The 18,194-nt window shown below is 42.0% G+C and overlaps 2 protein-coding genes across 4 annotated transcripts in view; both read left to right on the top strand.

Moving 5' to 3' along the window:
- Positions 1-5,140: 5,140 nt before the first annotated feature.
- TMCO2 (transmembrane and coiled-coil domains 2) lies at positions 5,141-9,807 on the top strand. The gene is made up of 2 exons (XM_045895446.2): positions 5,141-5,758; positions 7,890-9,807. Exons 1-2 carry the CDS (start codon positions 5,519-5,521, stop codon positions 8,202-8,204), a joined length of 555 nt encoding a protein of 184 aa, XP_045751402.1. The 5' UTR covers positions 5,141-5,518; the 3' UTR covers positions 8,205-9,807.
- A 5,271-nt stretch (positions 9,808-15,078) lies between these two features.
- Positions 15,079-18,194, top strand: part of ZMPSTE24 (zinc metallopeptidase STE24) — a 45,240-nt gene continuing 42,124 nt past the window's right edge. For 2 of the 3 annotated variants that reach the window (XM_045897985.3, XM_045897984.3), the window contains exons 1-2: positions 15,079-15,359; positions 17,423-17,569. In XM_045897985.3, coding sequence (XP_045753941.1) covers positions 15,237-15,359; positions 17,423-17,569 — 270 coding nt within the window. In that variant the 5' untranslated portion in view covers positions 15,079-15,236. The remainder of the gene's footprint in view (positions 15,360-17,422; positions 17,570-18,194) is intronic. The other variant, XM_064589374.1, reaches the window with a different exon arrangement.

The raw sequence follows: 18,194 nt of genomic DNA, 5'->3' as shown, positions 1-18,194 counted from the left end.
TGTGTTCTTACAAATACAGCAGCTTTATTCTCTGTTCCTTGTGAGGTTCTCAAGTCACTTTCATTAGCTAGTAACGAAGTGATTCTGACTCTTAAACCTTGTTTTTTTGGCTCTTAAGCAATTTCATTCTGCTACCTCCTTACCGTAAGTCTAAAGCACACCCCTGCCCCATGCCCAAGTGGTTTCTTAGTTCAGATCCTAGTAGGTAACAGGGGGTTCTCAATCTGTTCAAAAAGTGGCAGAAACCGTGGACCATCCTAGAGGCTAAGGCTACTACTGACTCCTGAGGACCTTTAGCTAATTTCTGTGGGCTTCAGTTTCCTCACCTGTAAGTGAGGAGATAAGGGATATCCTCTTGAAAAATCACTTTCTATGATGTGAGTATGAGAAACATCTGGTGGCTTCATTCTTAAAATTCCTTATACTAGAGATTCTTAGCCCAGAACAAGAGAAAGTTGCTAATTGCTTAAGACTGAACTACATCCATTCAACTACTCCTAACTTCTACCCCTGAAAGGACCAAGTGAGTCATTTGTAATGGAACCAAATCCTAATTTTCAGAACTCTACTGAAAGTTTGCTTCAAGTACAAGCCAAAATGGTTCATCATAAGATTACTTTCTGTTCCAGTTGGAGCATCTTGCTTCATTTGATTTTTATCAAAGACAATGTTTTATGTCAAACACAGCATGTGCAGTTCTATGATAATACAGAAGGTCAGAGCTATTTTTGTAGGTTTTAGTACTATCATTTTTACTTGATATGTCTTTGGGATTTGTCCCAATGCTGGTCCAAACCTGGAAGCATTGACTTCGTTTTTAAAGCCTTTTTATTTTTATTTTTACTTTTAAAGATTTTGTTTATTAGAGAGCAGGGGGAGGAACAGCGGGAGAGCAACAAGCAAACTCAGCACTGAGCATGGAGCCCCATGCAGGGCTCTATCCCATGACCCTGAGATCACTACCTGAGCTGAAATCGAGTTGGAGGCTTAATTGACTGAGCCACCCAGGTGCCCCTCGGAGCCTTTTTAAATTCAAGAATGCCCTCTAAATGGTGGGTATAAGGGTGTGCCAGACACTTTCATTCTATCATTTTGCCCAGGATTCTCTTGTTTCAGGGTTTCCCCATGTTCATGAACACCTGTGAAAGAGAGAGGGTGGGGAATGATGGAGAAGAAAGTTTTTGATAGTATTCCTAGAGGTTCCATCCCAAATTTGTCCTCTTCTTTGTCCCAGGTTGCCTACTTCTGACCTGCATTGCCAAGAACATAGTCACTGGAGGATGGAATTTGTCATTAACCAAATATTTAAGTGCACCCCTATTTAGAGACAGTTTCAGATGCTTTGGGAGATAAAAATACCAAAGTAAATTTATCAAGGCATCTGCCAGTGTGGAGCTTTCATGTGAGGGCTGGGGTAGCTTAAACACTGTTAATCAAAGTGTGGCAGTGGACCAGCAGCATGGGCATCACCTCGGAGCTTGTTAGAGATGAATGTCAGGCCAGGCCCCACTCCAGACCTTCTCGCCCCAAATCTGCATTTTAGTAAAATCTCCTAGATGATTCATAGGCACAGAAAAATCTGTGAAGCAATGACTAGAACAAAGTGGAAAGTACTGTGAGAATTCAGGATAATTATACTTTTTTAAAAGCACTTCACATAAAATTATCTTGTTGAATTTTCATAACTTCATGAAGTAGGTACTGTTACCCTCATTTGACAGATAAAAACTTAAGGGTGAAGTGTTTTGAGTTGCCGATAAAAGCTGGGAATAGGGGGCGCCTGGGTGGCTCAGTCATTAAGCGCCTGCCTGCAGCTCAGATCATGGTCCCAGAGTCCTGGGATCGAGCCCCGCATCGGGCTCCCTGCTCCCTACTTCTCCCCCTTCTTGTGTTTCCTCTCTCACTGTGTCTCTCTCTGTCAAATATTAAAAAAAAAAAAAAAAAACTGGGAATAGGCAGAGCCTAGTCTCCCAATTTCTTGATATCAGAGAGGGGAACTTAATGTGAAGGAAGAACATTGGAAGTTGCAAGTGGCATTTAAAGAAGTACCAAAAAACCATAGTTCTGTAATTGAGTATATTGTTTGTGGAAGTGAATAATGGGAAATAAAGTTTGAAGTATAAGTAAAAGCCAGGTCATGCAGATCCAATTCCAATCACACATCTATTATTGACATTTTCTCATTTGAGGAAAGAAAGGAAAACTGGTTCATACTGTTTCTGTGAGTCCATTTTTCTTCCTGAGAGAAACTTGTAAAAGAAGAGTTGCTCAGTCCCTTCTCCCCACTTCCCACCCCCACAATAGACTGTGATGCCTCCTGGCTTTATACTCCTAACTCCGGGGCAAAGCCTCCTCTTAGGTAGAGCTGAGTCTGGAAAGAGTGCCCCACTCTAATCTAACCTGCTTGGTTTACACCTGCAGGAATAGATTCTGTGACAGACTGCATTTGGAGGTCCGAACCACTTTGAGAAAGGTAACCAGGATAGGAGATTTAAAAACCTGTCAACCTGTATTTGACAGGTTTAGCCTGGAAAGTAGAGAAGACTGGAAGCACAGGAAAGATAGCCAAATATTCACTAAGCACGTACCATCTGCTAGCTCCCGGTGTTGAACATGACACAGTAGGTTTCCTGCATTGTGGAGGTTATAGTCTAGTAAAGAAGATAGACAATAAACAAAACACTACAAATGAAGTGCTACTAAGAAGCTATGGCGGTGATGGGACCTCAAAAAAGTCCAGGAAAAGCTTCCTTGAGGAAGCGATGTTAGAACTGCAACCTGAAGAACCAGTAGGAATTAGCCAGAGAGGATAATCCTATTATGTGCAAAGGCTTTGTGGTGTGTTCATGACATTGACAAGTCTGGTATAGCTAGTGCTGAGAGTCAAAATGGGAAGGGGAAAGGAGAGAAGGCTGGGTAGGTAAACAGCAACCAGGTAGTTTAGTGCCATGTAACCAGCTTCTAGATTTTGGATTTTGTCTGAAAGGCCATGAAGAACCTTCTGAAGCCATGAAAGTAGGCACTGCAGGAGTCATAAGTTAGAGTATGTATGCCAGTCCTAATACGGTCTGATGTGGAAGACTACTGGGTGGAAGTGACTGACTGCTGGCTGGTTGGCTGGATAGATGGATAGATGACTCTGTCTAAAGGTGGGCTGAGATGCCTTGCATAGTGATAATTCTTCACTGGAGGTTTTCAGGTATCTAAGAAGGGAGTCAAACTATAAATGGGCTTTTTGGACTAGATTCTTTTAAGGCACCATACACAATTGAGATTGACAATACCTTGTATTTGGTCATGGATGTCACTACAAATAATAGTTGCACTTATCTATACGGGTAGCTTGTTCTTTTATACAAATTATCAAATTCTCGTTACAGGCCTACAAGGTAGGAATTACTCCCACTTCACTAATGAAGATATTAGGGTTCAGGTTAAGTAAATTTGCTCAAGGTAACAAAGTTAGTGAGCAGGAAAGTCAAAAATTTTAACCCAGATCCATTGTACTCCCAAAGGCCTATGCTCTTAACAGCTACTCTGTAAAGATTCTATCCGAACAAGTACACAAATAGGGTAATAGGCACTTGATGAATGAACAGTTTAGGCCATAAAGGTATTTAGAATTCTTCCAGGGGACTTTGCATTCACCTAATATTTTATTTAATGCCCGCTATGTGCCAAGCCCTAGGGATACAGTAGCCAATTAAAGGGACATGGTCCCTGTCTTTCTTAAGTTTACAACAGTCAGGGAAGACATGTTAAATCAAAAATTGCACAAATAACTATAACTGGGTTAAATGCTTTGAAAGGAAAGTGTAAGGTGCCATGTAACAGGGAGATCTAATCTAGTATTGAGAGTCTCAAGTAATGATTTAGTTGTCACAGCCCCATCTTTCTCCAAAAAGTTTCTGGTTACCATTCTTTAATGATAACCTGTAATAGCCAAATCCAGAGTCTTATCTGAGTCACTTTTATTCCTTGCTAGAAAGGATTCTGACTATTGTCACTCACTAGCAGACTGTGGGTCTAACATCAATAGCAGTCAGTCATATATCAGTAGGTCATTTCACCCTGACATAAGTACTGCATTTCCAACAGCACTCTAGACTCCTTTTTCTGGATGTGTCTCTGACACCCCAAGCAACTTGTCATACCACTTCCTACAAGAACAAAACAACCATTCCTCCTATTCCAAGCCTCCCTGTTACTGTTCTTTCAACCAGAATGAACAAATTGGAATAGCATCAGACAGTGTTTTTCTAAAAATTGTCATAACCTTTTCTCCTCTTCCTTTTTTTTTTTTTAAAGATTTTATTTATTTATTTGAGACAGAGAGAATGAGAGAGAGAGAGCACATGAGAGGGGGGAGGGTCAGAGGCAGAAGCAGGCTCCCTGCTGAGCAGGGAGCCCGATGCGGGACTTGATCCTGGGACTCGATCCTGGGACTCCAGGATCATGACCTGAGCCAAAGGCAGTCGCTTAACCAACTGAGCCACCCAGGCGCCCCTTCTCCTCTTCCTTTTTGCCTCTCCCCTCCTATTGGTGCAAACCCTCTTTTGGATTCTTGCTGTCTTCACAATTGATCTCAGTTTAGAATATACACGTTGAGTGAACTCTTACAAGTTTTTTGGGTACAGACCGTAGATACTGTATTTTCATACCTCCTTGCTGAATGTATATAGGTACTAGTCAGTAAATAATTGATTTGATAACATGTCATATAAGTTATTATACAGCACACTACAGTTCACAAAGTGTTTAGAAAATTACACCATCTGTTTCTGATACAAACCTTGCAAAGGATGTGGAATCCCCATCTGTAACCAGATGAGCAAAATGAGGCTCAAATATGTTTAGTCTTCTCAAAGATCACAATTTCTAAACAATAGTGACATGTGAAAAAAGGGAATGCTACAAAATAATCCAGTAATAACCTCCCTACACATTTACCAAGTAAACTATTCATTCTTTAGGAAAGATTTCTTTAAATTCTCTCCTCAAATCTCCACTTAACCTCAGTTTTCTCATTTGCCATGTGAAAATAATTGCTGTCCCTTCCATGTATCATTGGAAATCTTCTATATCTACACTCCCTGAGAAGGTAACCACTAGCCACATTGGCTACTTAAATGTAATTAAAATTAAATGTAAAATTCAATTCCTCGGCCACACTATTCACATTCCAAGTGACTAGTGGCTACCATATTGGACAGAGCAGATAGAGAATATTTCCATCATTGCAGAAAGTTCTATTGGACAGTGCTGTGCTACAGCTAGAACTTGCCAAAGATCAAGGAAAGCAATATGACTGAACTGAAAATCCAGGCCATGTCTGGTTGGTTTGGAGTGAGAAAGTTCACTGGGTGAGTGGGAAGCAAGCTGACCTTTAGAACAGTGACATCACAATGCACAGTTCACTGGCTCTAGAACACCTGGGCTCCAGGCCACTCTCCCTAACTCGTATCTAGGTTCCTGAAGCTTCTCTACATGTAGTTCCTGGAGCTGCTGTCTTATTAAAATGTCAACATCTTTTCCTTCATCTGTCTGGGACAACATCATAGATTATCTTTCTCTGAGCTCGATATGGAATTGGCTACAAGCAAGTCTTCTGGGAGAGACTAGTCCACCTCAGCAAACAAATTTGGGTCTACTAGATAATTTTGCTCCAACTGTGCAAGTTATCCTGGGGATTTCCTTTTTGCTTTTGTTGGGAATAGGAGTATATGCCTTATGGAAACGAAGTGTTCAGTCAATTCAGGTTATACTCTTTTGTTACAGAGGAATTTAAATAGTTCTAAATTGAAATTTGGTTAGCTCTCTCCTGCATTGTGCTACCCAGTTTTAAAATCATGCAGATGAGCAAAGATAAACCCTAGTCTCTGAAATTGGTTGAAACTAGGTTAACCTTAAAAACTTTACCAATTAGGTTTTGAGCATAAAATGCTCTTTCTCACAGTAGTCTTCGGCTTGTTCTAGAATAAAATAGATCAAACAAGTTCATAAACTGAGAAGGCAGCCTAACCCCAAATTTATATGATCACATACTCATCTTTGATTTTCTACTATGTGCCAGACACCATGAGGGGTACCTTTTAAAAGAATAGGCATTACAAATATAATTGGGATCTTGGGTTTGGCCTTTCTGTTCTTACTGTGACATTGTTCTGTAACCGATGGCAAGGCATGTATATTCATTTAGGCATCACAATATTTTCATTATTTCTTTGTTTTAACAATATCAGGCTCAGTAAATATACAGGGGTTCTTTTTGGGAATAGGAGTATAATTGGTTGGGATTGTAAGAAACATTTAGGATTTTACATACTTCTAATCACCAATAATAACTTAATAGTTTAATCACCAGCAATAATAGCTATATTTACAATATAGTCAAAATGCTTTTAGAATCCCAACAATTCCATGAAATGGATAGAGGTTATTTTCATATGACAAACAAGGAAACAGGTGCATTGAGGTTCAGTGGAAATCTAAGGGGGTAGGATTTTAAAAGGACTTTCTTAAAGTTTACTTGGTAAATGCTGAGAGAAGTTATTACTGGATCATTTTGTAGCATTCACTTTTCATATATCACTACTGTCAAGGAATCATGGTCACATGCATTCTCTTAACCTTTCAAAACCCTGCATGGATCATTCTGTAGCATTCACTTTTCATATATCACTATTGTCAAGGAATTATGGTCACATGCATTCTCTTAACCTTTCAAAACCCTGCATGGTAGGCAAGGCAGAGAGTATCATATCCATCTTGTGGGTGAGGGAACTTTGTTATCATTGAACCAAGTTGACATAGATTGTAAAAACTGGCAAATCTGAGATTTGAACCTAATTTTTAGGATTCCAAATTCAAATCTTCTCCAAAATCTCATTTACTATAATCCAACTAACCTAAATCCCCAACAGGGATATGTGGGTACACACACATTTCAATTAGCTAATAGAAGAATATAAGGTCAAAACAAAACAAAACAGAGCTATTACTGTAATTCTCGGTTCTGCTCTTGTTTGGTTAATGTTCAGCTCAATTAGATGAATTTGCAGCCCTCCAGACACCTCAGCCAAGAAAGAGGTAGTATAACAAGTGATTAATAGCATGGGCTCTGGAGTTGGACTGCTGGGGTACAAACCTTGGTCCCATCACTTGCTGTGTGAACTGAGAGCAGCCAGCCTCCAAAACCCCACTTTCCTTATCTGTAAGATGGGTTTGTCAACAGTCCCTCCCTTACGGTGGTTATGAGGGTTAAAGGAGATACTGTGTGTAGAAAGCTCAGCACACAATGAATGCTCAATAAACAGTGCCAGTTATCATAATAAGGAAAAAAGATGATTGGTTTTTAATTTTTCTCCTGACAGGAATCTGTCCTAGGTCGTTTTTAAAAAATGTTTTTCCCCATGACCAGGAAATACAGTTTTTCAGACCACAGTGTCCTGAGGGAACTTACATGGAAGTCAGAATTCCTGGATTTCAGTCCTGGTTCTGTCATTTCCAAATATATGAGCTTGGACAATGTTAGGGTCCAAACGGGAAGGTATTTAAATGGTTACCCAGTTCTGGGCTTTTTCTACATAAATAGGTCATTCGTAGGCAAAACAACCTCCTAGCACAGAGCCATGCGTGTGGCAAATTTTTAGCAAATGGTATCTGTTATTATCATCTTTATTAATTAAATGCAAATAACAATCCCTGACCTGCCTGTCACTCTATTTTGTGATAAAGATCAAAAGACAAAATAGATATGAAGATGTTTTGCTAAACAGAAGGCTTGGCATAGGAATGAGGGATTATTGTTACTACTAGGTTTTTGCTTTGAATCTGAGGCATTCCCATGAATAAACAAGTAACGTTCAACTTCTGTTGTTTTATTTTAGAAAATATTGTTGTTTGTAATCACCCTCTACAAACTTTACAAGAAGGGCTCAGATTTTTTTCAGGCTTTGCTGGTCAGCCCAGAAGGGAATCATCTCCCAATTCAAGACAATAATCTCTTTCTGTCCTTGGGTCTGCAAGAGAGAATTTTGAAAAAACTTCAGGCAGTGGAAAACAAAGTGAAGGACCTGGAGGGGATGATCATTTCCCACAAACCTGCCACGAAGAGGGATTGCTCCTCAGAGCCTTACTGCAGCTGTTCTGACTGCCAGAGCCCCTTGCCCACATCAGGGTTCACGTCCACGTCTGAAATGTGACAGACTCCAATCTTTTCCAGAGAAGCACTGTCTTTCCCTCGTGTGTGTGGTGGTGTATCAATAAAGATAGAGAATTATATTGAAATGACCCTGCAAGGACTGGCTCTCTATTCAGTAGGGCCCGGCTTCTATGTGTGTGGTGGGATAATGTGGCGTGAACTAGTGGTCAAAAATGTCTCAGAGATGATGATGCCACTGGGTAGGCTGGAGGCCATAAACAGCCATATAGAAAAGGAGAGCCAAACTGGGATCCATGGGAAAAGAAGGGAAAGTGGGTCAGGTATATGGCCTTGAGCTCCATGCTGAAGAGGCTGGGTTAGATAGAATAAACACAGCAAAAAAGTGCTGCTGAGGGGTAGTGCTGTGTGCTGTCCTATAGAGGAAGGCTGGCTCTTGTGCTGGCCTTCAGCCTAAAGGTCTGTCTGCATTAATTACCCAGAGATGGACAAGGATGGGGTGGACATAAAGGACTCTTTACTTCTATCCAACTTTTATTGATACTTACTCTGGGCTAAGCATTATGATAATCCTTAGGAATCTGTCCTTTGTGTTTCAGGAGCACCCGGTTTGGCTGGTTGGGCAGCTAATTTCAGAACAAGGAGTTATATATAACACAGTGGAATCACATCATCTTGAACTCAGCTGAATTCTCCTTTGTGAATCCCAGCTTGGCAGGGAGGGAAGGAGGCACCTACCCGTCATTTCACTTGATGAGTGTGTACTCTGACGGGGGTGGGGGGGTGGCAGCAGATCATCCCCTCAGCGGGTGGTTCTCAGATTCCACAAGCCTTATAGTGTGTGCATTTTTGCCACAGTAAATGTGATTATACAGCCATTGAAATACTTTGTAAGTATCTGACACCCAAATGAAATACTTCATTTGTGCAAAGAAAGACACAGTGATTTATTGCCATGCTGAAGAAAAACCTGGCTGTACTATTCAACAGGAGACAATATAACAATCTCCTTAGTGGCATCTTCCTAAGGGATTATGAGGGTAATTTTGATCATAATTTTTGTCCAGTGCACGGCATTAAAATGCAATCTCTGTATAATACAGTGTACTCAGTGTAAAAACAGGTCGGTGAATACAGAGTAGGTCCAGGAAAGGCTTTGCTAAGGAAGTGACACTGAGTAGTCCCATAAAGGGTTACATGGGCAGACGATGAAATGGAAGGTATTCATGCTTCACGAATTACCTTGGAGCCATATAAAAAAGAGGGAGGCTTGGCTGGAGAACAGGAGAATTTCAGGGTGGCTGAAGCACTGGCTATTTCCTAAGCTACAGTGAAGAATTTTGGCTTCAGGGTAAGACACTAATCTCATCCCAGGTCAGATTTAATTCATGATGTGGTGAACAGAACAGATGGAAGTTACCAACAATGTGCATTATCTGACAGTGTGGGTGAGTAGTTTGTTAACTCTGCTGCTGAAGGTGTGCCATGCAATCTTTTAAAGTCAATTTCTCAGGGCACCTGGCTGGTTCAGTTGGTAGCACATGTGATTCTTGATCTCGGGGTCATGAGTTCGAGCCCAACGTTGGGTGTAGAGAGATTACTTTTTAAAAATTTAATTAAAAGAAATTTGGAAAAATTGAAGTCAATGTCTCAATTTTTTGCACTGTCTACATTTCAGTGTCTTCCTGTATAGTCCCAGTCATCTTGTCTTAGTTACATCTCTGGGGTATTTCAAAGGGAAGTGTCAGAAGAAGGGCCTAGAAGAATAGACTGATGTCAGGTAATGAAGGCACTTAAAGGTCATACCATGTTGTTGGAAATGGATCATTGTAGGTTTTTAGACAGGGGAGTAACATAGATATGGTAGTCTGTGTGGGAGATAGAATAGAATGAGCTAGATGTAGAAGATAAAACAGGCTGGCTGCTTCTTTGAGGATACACAGTGTTGTAGAAACTGAGGGAGCCACCTTGTTTCTGGCTCTCAGCTCCCCAGAAAGGGTGTGTGATTCACACCACAATCACAAGAGATTGACACCAAATATTCATTCCCAGTGTGGGGAGTCGGTCATTCTTGAGACCAGAGCACTTACGTCCAGGGCATCAGTTAAGGAAACTTGGATGCGTGGTAAGCAGAGAATCAAGGCAAAATGGAGAAAGGGCTTGAGAGCTACTTTATCCTTCAGGTTAGATGGGGTAGATGAACTATTCTACACCAGTGTCCACCACTCTAGAGAGGAGAATCCTTATCCTCCAAATTCAGGCTGTCTCCTTTGGCAAAATGCTGACAATAATCTGTTTTGAGGCTCCCATTTCAGTCTTTACACACACCAGCCCCTCTATTTACAAACACTATCTGCAGTGAACAAATGATTCACTTTCCATACTTTATTTTCCCTCTGCTGATACCACCCTAGTCTAAGCCCCCATCATTTCTCACCTGGATTCTCAAAATGGCCTCCTAACTGGACTCCCTGCTTCCATCTGTGTTCCCGTTCAATTTATTCTCCACACAGTGGGCAAAGAGATGTTAGTTCTCTGCTCAAAACCTTCCAATGGCTTCTCATTTCACTCTGAGTAAAGGTCAAGTTCTTAACTAAAGGATTGTGCATGTTGACATGATCTGCCCTCCCGCTCCTTCTTACTCTCTTCTTTCCACACCCTCTTATTCCTCAAATATGCTAACCATTGTCTGGTCGTAGGGCCTTTGCACTTGCTATTCACTGTGGCACACTTTCCCCAGATACCCATGTGGCTTCTTCTCTTACTTTCTTTAGGTTTATGCTCAAATGTCAATCTGAGAGGTCTTCCTTGACTACTTTAAACTTTTTTTTAAAGATTTTATTTATTTATTTGAGAGAGCGAGCAAGAGAGCAAGAGAAGGGGGAAGGGCAGAGGGAGAGAGAATCCTAAGCAGACTCCTCACTGAGCCTGGAGCCCAACATGGGGCTCAATACCACGACCCCGAGCTGAAATAAAGAGTTGGACGTCCAACGGACTGAGACACCCCATCTAACCTGAAGGATAAAGTAGCTCTCAAGCCCTTTCTCCATTTTGCTCCTTCTTTGACTATTTCATATAAAGAAGGTGCCCTCATACCAACATGCTGTATCCCCTTTTCCCTGCCTTTTCTGACAGCACCTATCACCTCCTCCATTTTTACTGTTATGTATTTGGATATTATCCATCTTCCCCTCCATCTACCCTAGCCCACTAAGAATGTAAGCTTCAGGAGAGAAAGTTCACTGTCTAGTTCACTGCTATATCCCAGGCACCCAGAATAATGCCTGGTACTTAGCAGATATTCAATATTCATTGAATGAATGAGTGAATTCCAGTCTTCCCTTGAGAAACCTCTTACCAGCTTCCTGTTCCCTTATCTCTTCAGACACATGGTGACAGATCAACACTATGATGAGGTTCTCCCAAGTACGGAGAGCTAGTAGCTAGTCTTTATAGGGCCAGATACATTGCTAAAAGCTTTACATGATTTTTCTCGTTTGTTCCTCACAATAGGAGGTGGTAAGTACTATTACTCTCATTTTACTGATGAGAAACTGATGCACAGAGATATTAAGTAACTTGCTAATATGTGGTGCAACTGTGACTGGCACTCAATCAGCCTGATTCTAAATCTGTGCTCTTAGCCACAAAGTTTGGTTGGCAGGAGTTTCTGTGAGGCTTTTGGACAAACTGCAGCAGGATGGAGCTGGATGAACCCAGACAGATGAAGCAAGAAAACCGAAGAGGGCATGGCAATGACAGGCCAAAGGAGAGAGAATTTTGAAAAAATGTTTATCCCCTCATATTTTTAAGTTGATAACTAAGTTTTCATCATAGGGGCACCTGGGTGGCTCAGTCGGTTAAGCCTCCAACTCTTGATTTCAGCTCAGGTCATGACCTCAGTGTTGTGAGTTGGAGCCCTGCTGGCTGTGGAGCCTGCTTGGGATTCTCTCTCTCCCTCTCCCTCTTCTCGCCCAACCCCTGCACATTCGTGTGTGTGTGTGTGTGCACTCTTTCTCTAAAAATACAAAAAAAGTTTTCATCATAAATATAAATAGCTACAATAAATATAAACTCTGGCAAACTATAAATAATGACATTTGAAGATAAAGCTGTTAAACCCTTTTTATAGTGTATCCAACAGATTCTACGTAACAATGGCCATCATCATCCATTTAAAATTACACAAATGAGCTCTTTTTAAATTTTTAAAAATTAACATATAATGTATTATTTGTTTCAGGGGTACAGGTCTATGATTCATCAGTCTTACACAATTCACAGTGCTCACCATAGCACATACCCTCCCCAATGTCCATCACCCAGCCACCCCATCCCTCCCACCCCTCTCCACTCCAGCAACCCTCAGTTTATTTCCTGAGATTAAGAGTCTCTTATGGTCTGTCTCCCTCTCTGGTTTCATCTTGTTTCATTTTTTCCTCCCTTCCCCTATGCTCCTCTGTCTTGTTTCTCAAATTCCTCATATCAGTGAGATCATATGATAATTGTCTTTCTTTAATTTATTTCACTTAGCATAATACCTTCTAGTTCCATCCACATCATTGCAAATAGCAAGATTTCATTTTTTTGATGGCTGCATAATATTCTATTGTATATATATACCACATCTTCTTTATCCATTCATCTGTTGATGGACATCAACAGCTCTTTCCATAGTTTGGCTATTGTGGACATTCTGCTATAAACTTTGGTGTGCGTGTGCGCCTTCGGATCACTACATTTGTATCTTTGGGGCAAAGACCCAGTAGTGCAATTGCTGGGTCATAGGGTAGCTCTGTTTTCACACAAATGAGCTCTTTAACATTTGGTAATTCTATATTGTTCTTTTATCATCTCTACATTATATTTATGTTCTACTCTCCCATAAAATGTTATCCAAATAATTTTTATGTTTCAAAAACCTTTTATTGATCACTTAATCATGATACAAATATGTATTAAGGGAATTTAAAAAAAATTCCTGTAATTGTATAGCTCTCTGTATTAGAATTCTGAGTTGAGTAATCATTACAAGTATCTTTAATTTACAGCTGCTCAAAATGGCACGATTATAAATTTTGATAATAGATAAATATAAAAGGTAAAATTGTACTGGAAATGCATCTCTCAGTCAGATGGATGGGGCTTCCCCACCAATTAATGAATGTATCTAAATGACTATTTCTTACTGCTAGATTAACAGGGTTCAGTTTCAATTTTCTCTTTTCATAGATACAGTGCCAAGAAATACTACTCACATAAATAGATGGGAATGCTGGTAATTTTGTTATAGAAATATCAGTTGGGCGCCTGGGTGGCTCAGTTAAGTGTCTGCCTTCAGCTCAGGTCATGATCCCAGAGTCCTGGGATCGAGTCCCGCATCCGGCTCCCTGCTCCTCGGGAAGCCTGCTTCTCCCTCTCCCACTCGCCCTGCTTGTGTTCCCTTTCCCGCTGTGTCTGTCAAATAAATAAAATCTTTAAAAAAATGTCAATCAATTCTTTGGTTTCCTTCTGAGTGATATGCCAGAAGTCAAATAGTGTTCCTTCCTCAGCTGACAGTTCAATTAGGTCTACTACTAATTCTGTTGAAGGCAAAAAACAAAAAATAAAACGGAAACAATCTGTCTAGCAAAAGAATTTATCCTGTCATTACAGTCCTTCACTTTCTCAAGTGATTTTTAATTATACTGATTACTTTCTCTTAGAGGCATTTAGAAAGAGTTGGGAAGTTGGAGATGTTAATTTCAACACATCTTTAGCATTACAATATTAACTGTAATTTAAATATATTTTAGTTGCAGCTGCAGATTTAGCTCAATTTATTGTAAATAATAATTATGCAAATTAGCAACGCCAGTCTCTTTGACAAACCAATTAACCAAATTAGACTTTCCTTGGTGAGAAAAATTTTCCCTTTTCACGTCAAACAAATGTGTTAACAGGTGTTCCCCTGACCACATTTCACTTCTCAATTCCCAAGATAAACATGGCACCGGGCTTTGACTGAGTTTGTCCTTAGAGAAAGTAAGGCGCTTTCAGTTCAGCTGTTTTTTGTTTTTAATTTTTTTTTTTTTTTTTTTATTCATGTGACAGAGAGAGAGAGAGGGAATATGAGCAGGGGAGAGGGAGAAGCAGACTCCTCGCTGAGCCAGGAGCCTGATATGGGGCTCGATCCCAGGACCCCGAGATCATGCCCTGAGCTGAAGGCAGACGCCTAACCATCTGAGCCACCCAGGCGCCCCAGTTCAGCTGTTTTTAAACCTATGCTTTCCTTGCTTTGCTCCAGAACACCCTCTCAGGCAAAATGCCACCTCCACCTTCACTTGGGGGGGCAGAGGCAAGGTCTTTAAACGAACATCTCATCACTACCGCCCACTCTCCAACAGGCCTGCACTCAGAACACCCCGATGCGGGCCAAAATACTGCACTTTTAATACCAAGTCTCGCTCCTAGCTATCCCTTTAGGCCTAAGGTATCCCGGGCGTGGACACGGGTCGAAGTCAGCCCCTCGGCCGTGCTTCCCAGCCACCTCAGGGCGGGGGCGGGGGCGGCGGCCCCGTCTGCGTCAGGCCCCGCTTAGTCCCGACTTCCACTGGGCTCGCCTCGGCCGGGAAAGCCAGCGCAAGCCCCCGACCGAAGGATGCGCCTGCCGCTCGGGAGAAAGCGAGAGCTTCCCCGACCCAGGAGGGAGGCCGGAACCCTCGGCGGGAACCGGGCGTGGAGGGGAGGGAGGGGGCAGAAAGCTGGCGTCACGCAGCTCGGCACGATCGCGCCGAGCCGGGGCCGGCTGCGGCCGGAACTCGGCGTAAGGACTTCGGCACGTCTCGGGCCGGAAGTGGGGAAGGCGCGATTGTCCTTTTCCGGCAGAAAGTAGGAGGCCCTGGGGGCGTCGCCATGGGGAAGAGTGTTGGTGTAACACTGCGGGCTGCGCGGAGGGGGTGGGATGGAGGCGGGTGTCGGTGTAGGGGCGCTCGGAACGGACGGATATCGCTGTGGCGCTGCGGGGACGCTCTGAGGGGACTGGTGTCGGTGTGGCACTGGTGCACGCTGAAGGAGCCGGCGGAACCGGGTGGCCATGGGGATGTGGGCGTCGCTGGACGCGATGTGGGAGATGCCAGCTGAGAAGCGTATCTTCGGGGCTGTGCTGCTCTTCTCCTGGACGGTGTATCTTTGGGAGACCTTCCTAGCACAGCGGCAGGTGAGCCTAGACAGGGCCCACCCGACCCCGACACCTGGGCAGCCCAGGCCGGCGTCGATCTCGACCCCGAGTCCCTGGATGATTGCTGTGGCCCCAGCACCCGCTTCGACCCCGGGGGTCCCTGAGAGGCCTCCTAACTTGGCCCGATGGCGGGCTTGGCCTTGAGGGTATCTCGTGCCTCTGGGAGGTTTTCCGCAACGTGATCCTGGGACCTAGGAGGGTCAGGGCCTGGTGAAACGGAAAGCAGGGCTGCCGCCTGGTCAACTTGAGCTCTGTCTGGCCCACAGCTTTCTCAGGCCCCTCAAAAGGAAGGCAGGCAGGCAGGCAAATTTTTGGTAATGTTGTTATAGAAATGTCAGTCGGGGCGCCTGGGTGGCTCAGTCGTTAAGCGTCTGCCTTCGGCTCAGGTATTGATCCCGGGGTCCTGGGATTGAGCCCCGCATAGGGCTCGAAAGGAAGAGGTAAAATTTTTAGAACCACAGCTTCCCCATGACATTCGTGTAATCATGCTCAACTCCGGGGTTAGGAAACCATTTTCTGAAAGTATAAAGACTTCACAGACCTTCCTGAACTTTTTTTCTTAAAAAAAAAAAAAAAAAAAGGATACAGTATGTTGTTTTGCCCAAAGAGCAATATTTTCTTGTTTTACTTAAAAACGTCTTTATTATTGTTTAAGCAATTAGAACTGTAAAGCAGGAAGTGAAAGTTACTCAATAACAAATTTCTGGAGATAATCACAATGAACAGCCCTCTGGGTTAGAGATCTGAACTTTTAAGTGAGATTTTAAGTTTGTCTCCTTTATTGCAATCTCTCACTGCTGATTTGCTTTACCTACACTCTTCTATGTTGTCACTGAATTGTGTCAACCGTGATGGTTATTTATGAGAGCCTTTCTCTTTTTAACTGCTGGAACTCTTTTTTCTTGAGCATTACAGCCATTTTCCTCTGCAAATTTCTTCTCAGATTACATTCTGCATGAATATATTGAAATTTTTAGTTTTTCGTCAATGTCTGAGTTGTATCTTAATCTCTTCTTTTAGTCCAGAATCTTTATTTACTTATTTTTAAATAATCTTTTGAGTCATTTTGTTTGTCTTTTTAAAAGTAATCTCTCTGCCCAACTCAGGACCCCAAGATCAAGAGTCACATGCTCTACCAACTGAGCCAGCCAGGTGCCCCTAGCCCAAGTGTATAGCACTGGGTTCTCGGACACAAATATGTTTGGCTAACTTCATTAGTACAGAACCTTGAGGGCCTAGAGAAGATCCTTTGCATAAAGTAAACACACAGTATATACTGTCTAAATTGGGGATGAGGCACTGAACATCTGTCTTACTTTAATGATAAACCCAATTACAGTAACTACTTTTCAGTAATGTCTCCTTTACTCTCTTATGCTTTAAAGTACTGCCTTTTATTGAGGGTTTGGTAAAGTGCCCAATAATATATAGAGAAGCCATGTGTCATAAAACCATTGCAGGAGATGCAGTCCATTATATTGTTTCGTTTCTGTGCCCTGTATTATGTCCCATGGGCTGAAATTACTGTTTAGAATTTGGTGTAATGATAGAGTTTGTCTTTCTTGAAGACCTGATCTGTTTCTATTTGTCATTCCTCAAATTTCCCTTAATTTGGTTTCTAGGACCACGTTTAATAACTAGTCACAATATCTGTTAATACTTACGGCTAGCATATTTGCTTCCTTCTCCTTTCCATGAATTTGTTTTCTAAATTATATAGGATGTATGTTTTACTTGGAGTGAGTGGTACCCTTTGTGATGTACCATTTTGGTTTACATATGCAGACTGAAGTGCGATAACCCCGATTTTAATTTTACCTAGTCAGCTAGCCGCAGCTTCTCGTTTTGCTTTTACTTTCCTGAATCAATTGTTTTAGTGATCAGTGCACTTGATTAAATGCAGTATTATGTATAAATAAAGCAAATTCAGTAGGCTATACAATAAATGCTATAAACCACTCAGTGTTTGATCATAAATGACTACTGTAATAAAAAATGAGTTGGTTTGACTCTCTCAAAGTGTTTTCTTCAAAATATTTCAGAGACGGATATATAAAACAACAACTCATGTACCACCGGAGTTAGGACAGATCATGGATTCAGAAACCTTTGAGAAATCCCGACTGTATCAGCTGGATAAAAGTACTTTCAGCTTCTGGTCAGGACTCTATTCAGAGATTGAAGGCACTGTGAGTAATTTACTTCTTGGAGAGACTATCAAATTGTTTAATACTTTGTAATGTTTGTTTTTATCTTGTATTTTTGTAACACAAAAGAGGGTACCATATCTACAAATCCCAGAATGCTTTCTTTTTTTTTTTTTAAAGATTTTATTTATTTATTTGAGAGAGAGAATGAGAGACAGAGAGCACGAGAGGGAAGAGGGTCAGAGGGAGAAGCAGACCCCCCGCTGAGCAGGGAGCCCGATGCGGGACTCGATCCCGGGACTCCAGGATCATGACCTGAGCCGAAGGCAGTCGCTTAACCAACTGAGCCACCCAGGCACCCCCCAGAATGCTTTCTTAACCTTTGTCATCAATAGTAATGGGTGTAGAGCAAAAGAGGCTGAAACGTAATTGTTAGGGAGTTGAAAACTGTGGTGTATGATAACTGTCATAGGTCAGGTGTGAAAAACAACCTTGTATTGTTAAGTTATTCTTATAGCAGTCCCTCCTCATCTTCCTGCCTCTTTTTTTTTTTTAAAGATTTAATTTATTTATTGGAGAGAGAGAGGCAGAGGGAGAGGGAGAAGCAGGCTCCCTGCTGAGCAGGGAGCCCAATGTGGGGCTCAATCCCAGGGTCCTGAGATCATGA

This window comes from Mirounga angustirostris, unplaced genomic scaffold, assembly GCF_029215605.1.
Source record: "Mirounga angustirostris isolate CCGP_5_RB_7025 unplaced genomic scaffold, mMirAng1.0.hap1 SCAF_4, whole genome shotgun sequence".
Taxonomy (NCBI): Eukaryota; Metazoa; Chordata; class Mammalia; order Carnivora; family Phocidae; genus Mirounga; species Mirounga angustirostris.
Note: the sequence above shows the minus strand (reverse complement) of the source record. Positions and strands in the feature narration are given on the sequence as shown.

Excerpts from the sequence above, each read along its gene's own strand:
- TMCO2 (XM_045895446.2), top strand. The coding sequence starts at position 5,519 with ATGTCAACATCTTTTCCTTCATCTGTCTGGGACAACATCATAGATTAT. Across the intron at positions 5,759-7,889 it reads GAAGTGTTCAGTCAATTCAG|AAAATATTGTTGTTTGTAAT; the intron begins GTTATACTCTTT and ends GTTTTATTTTAG.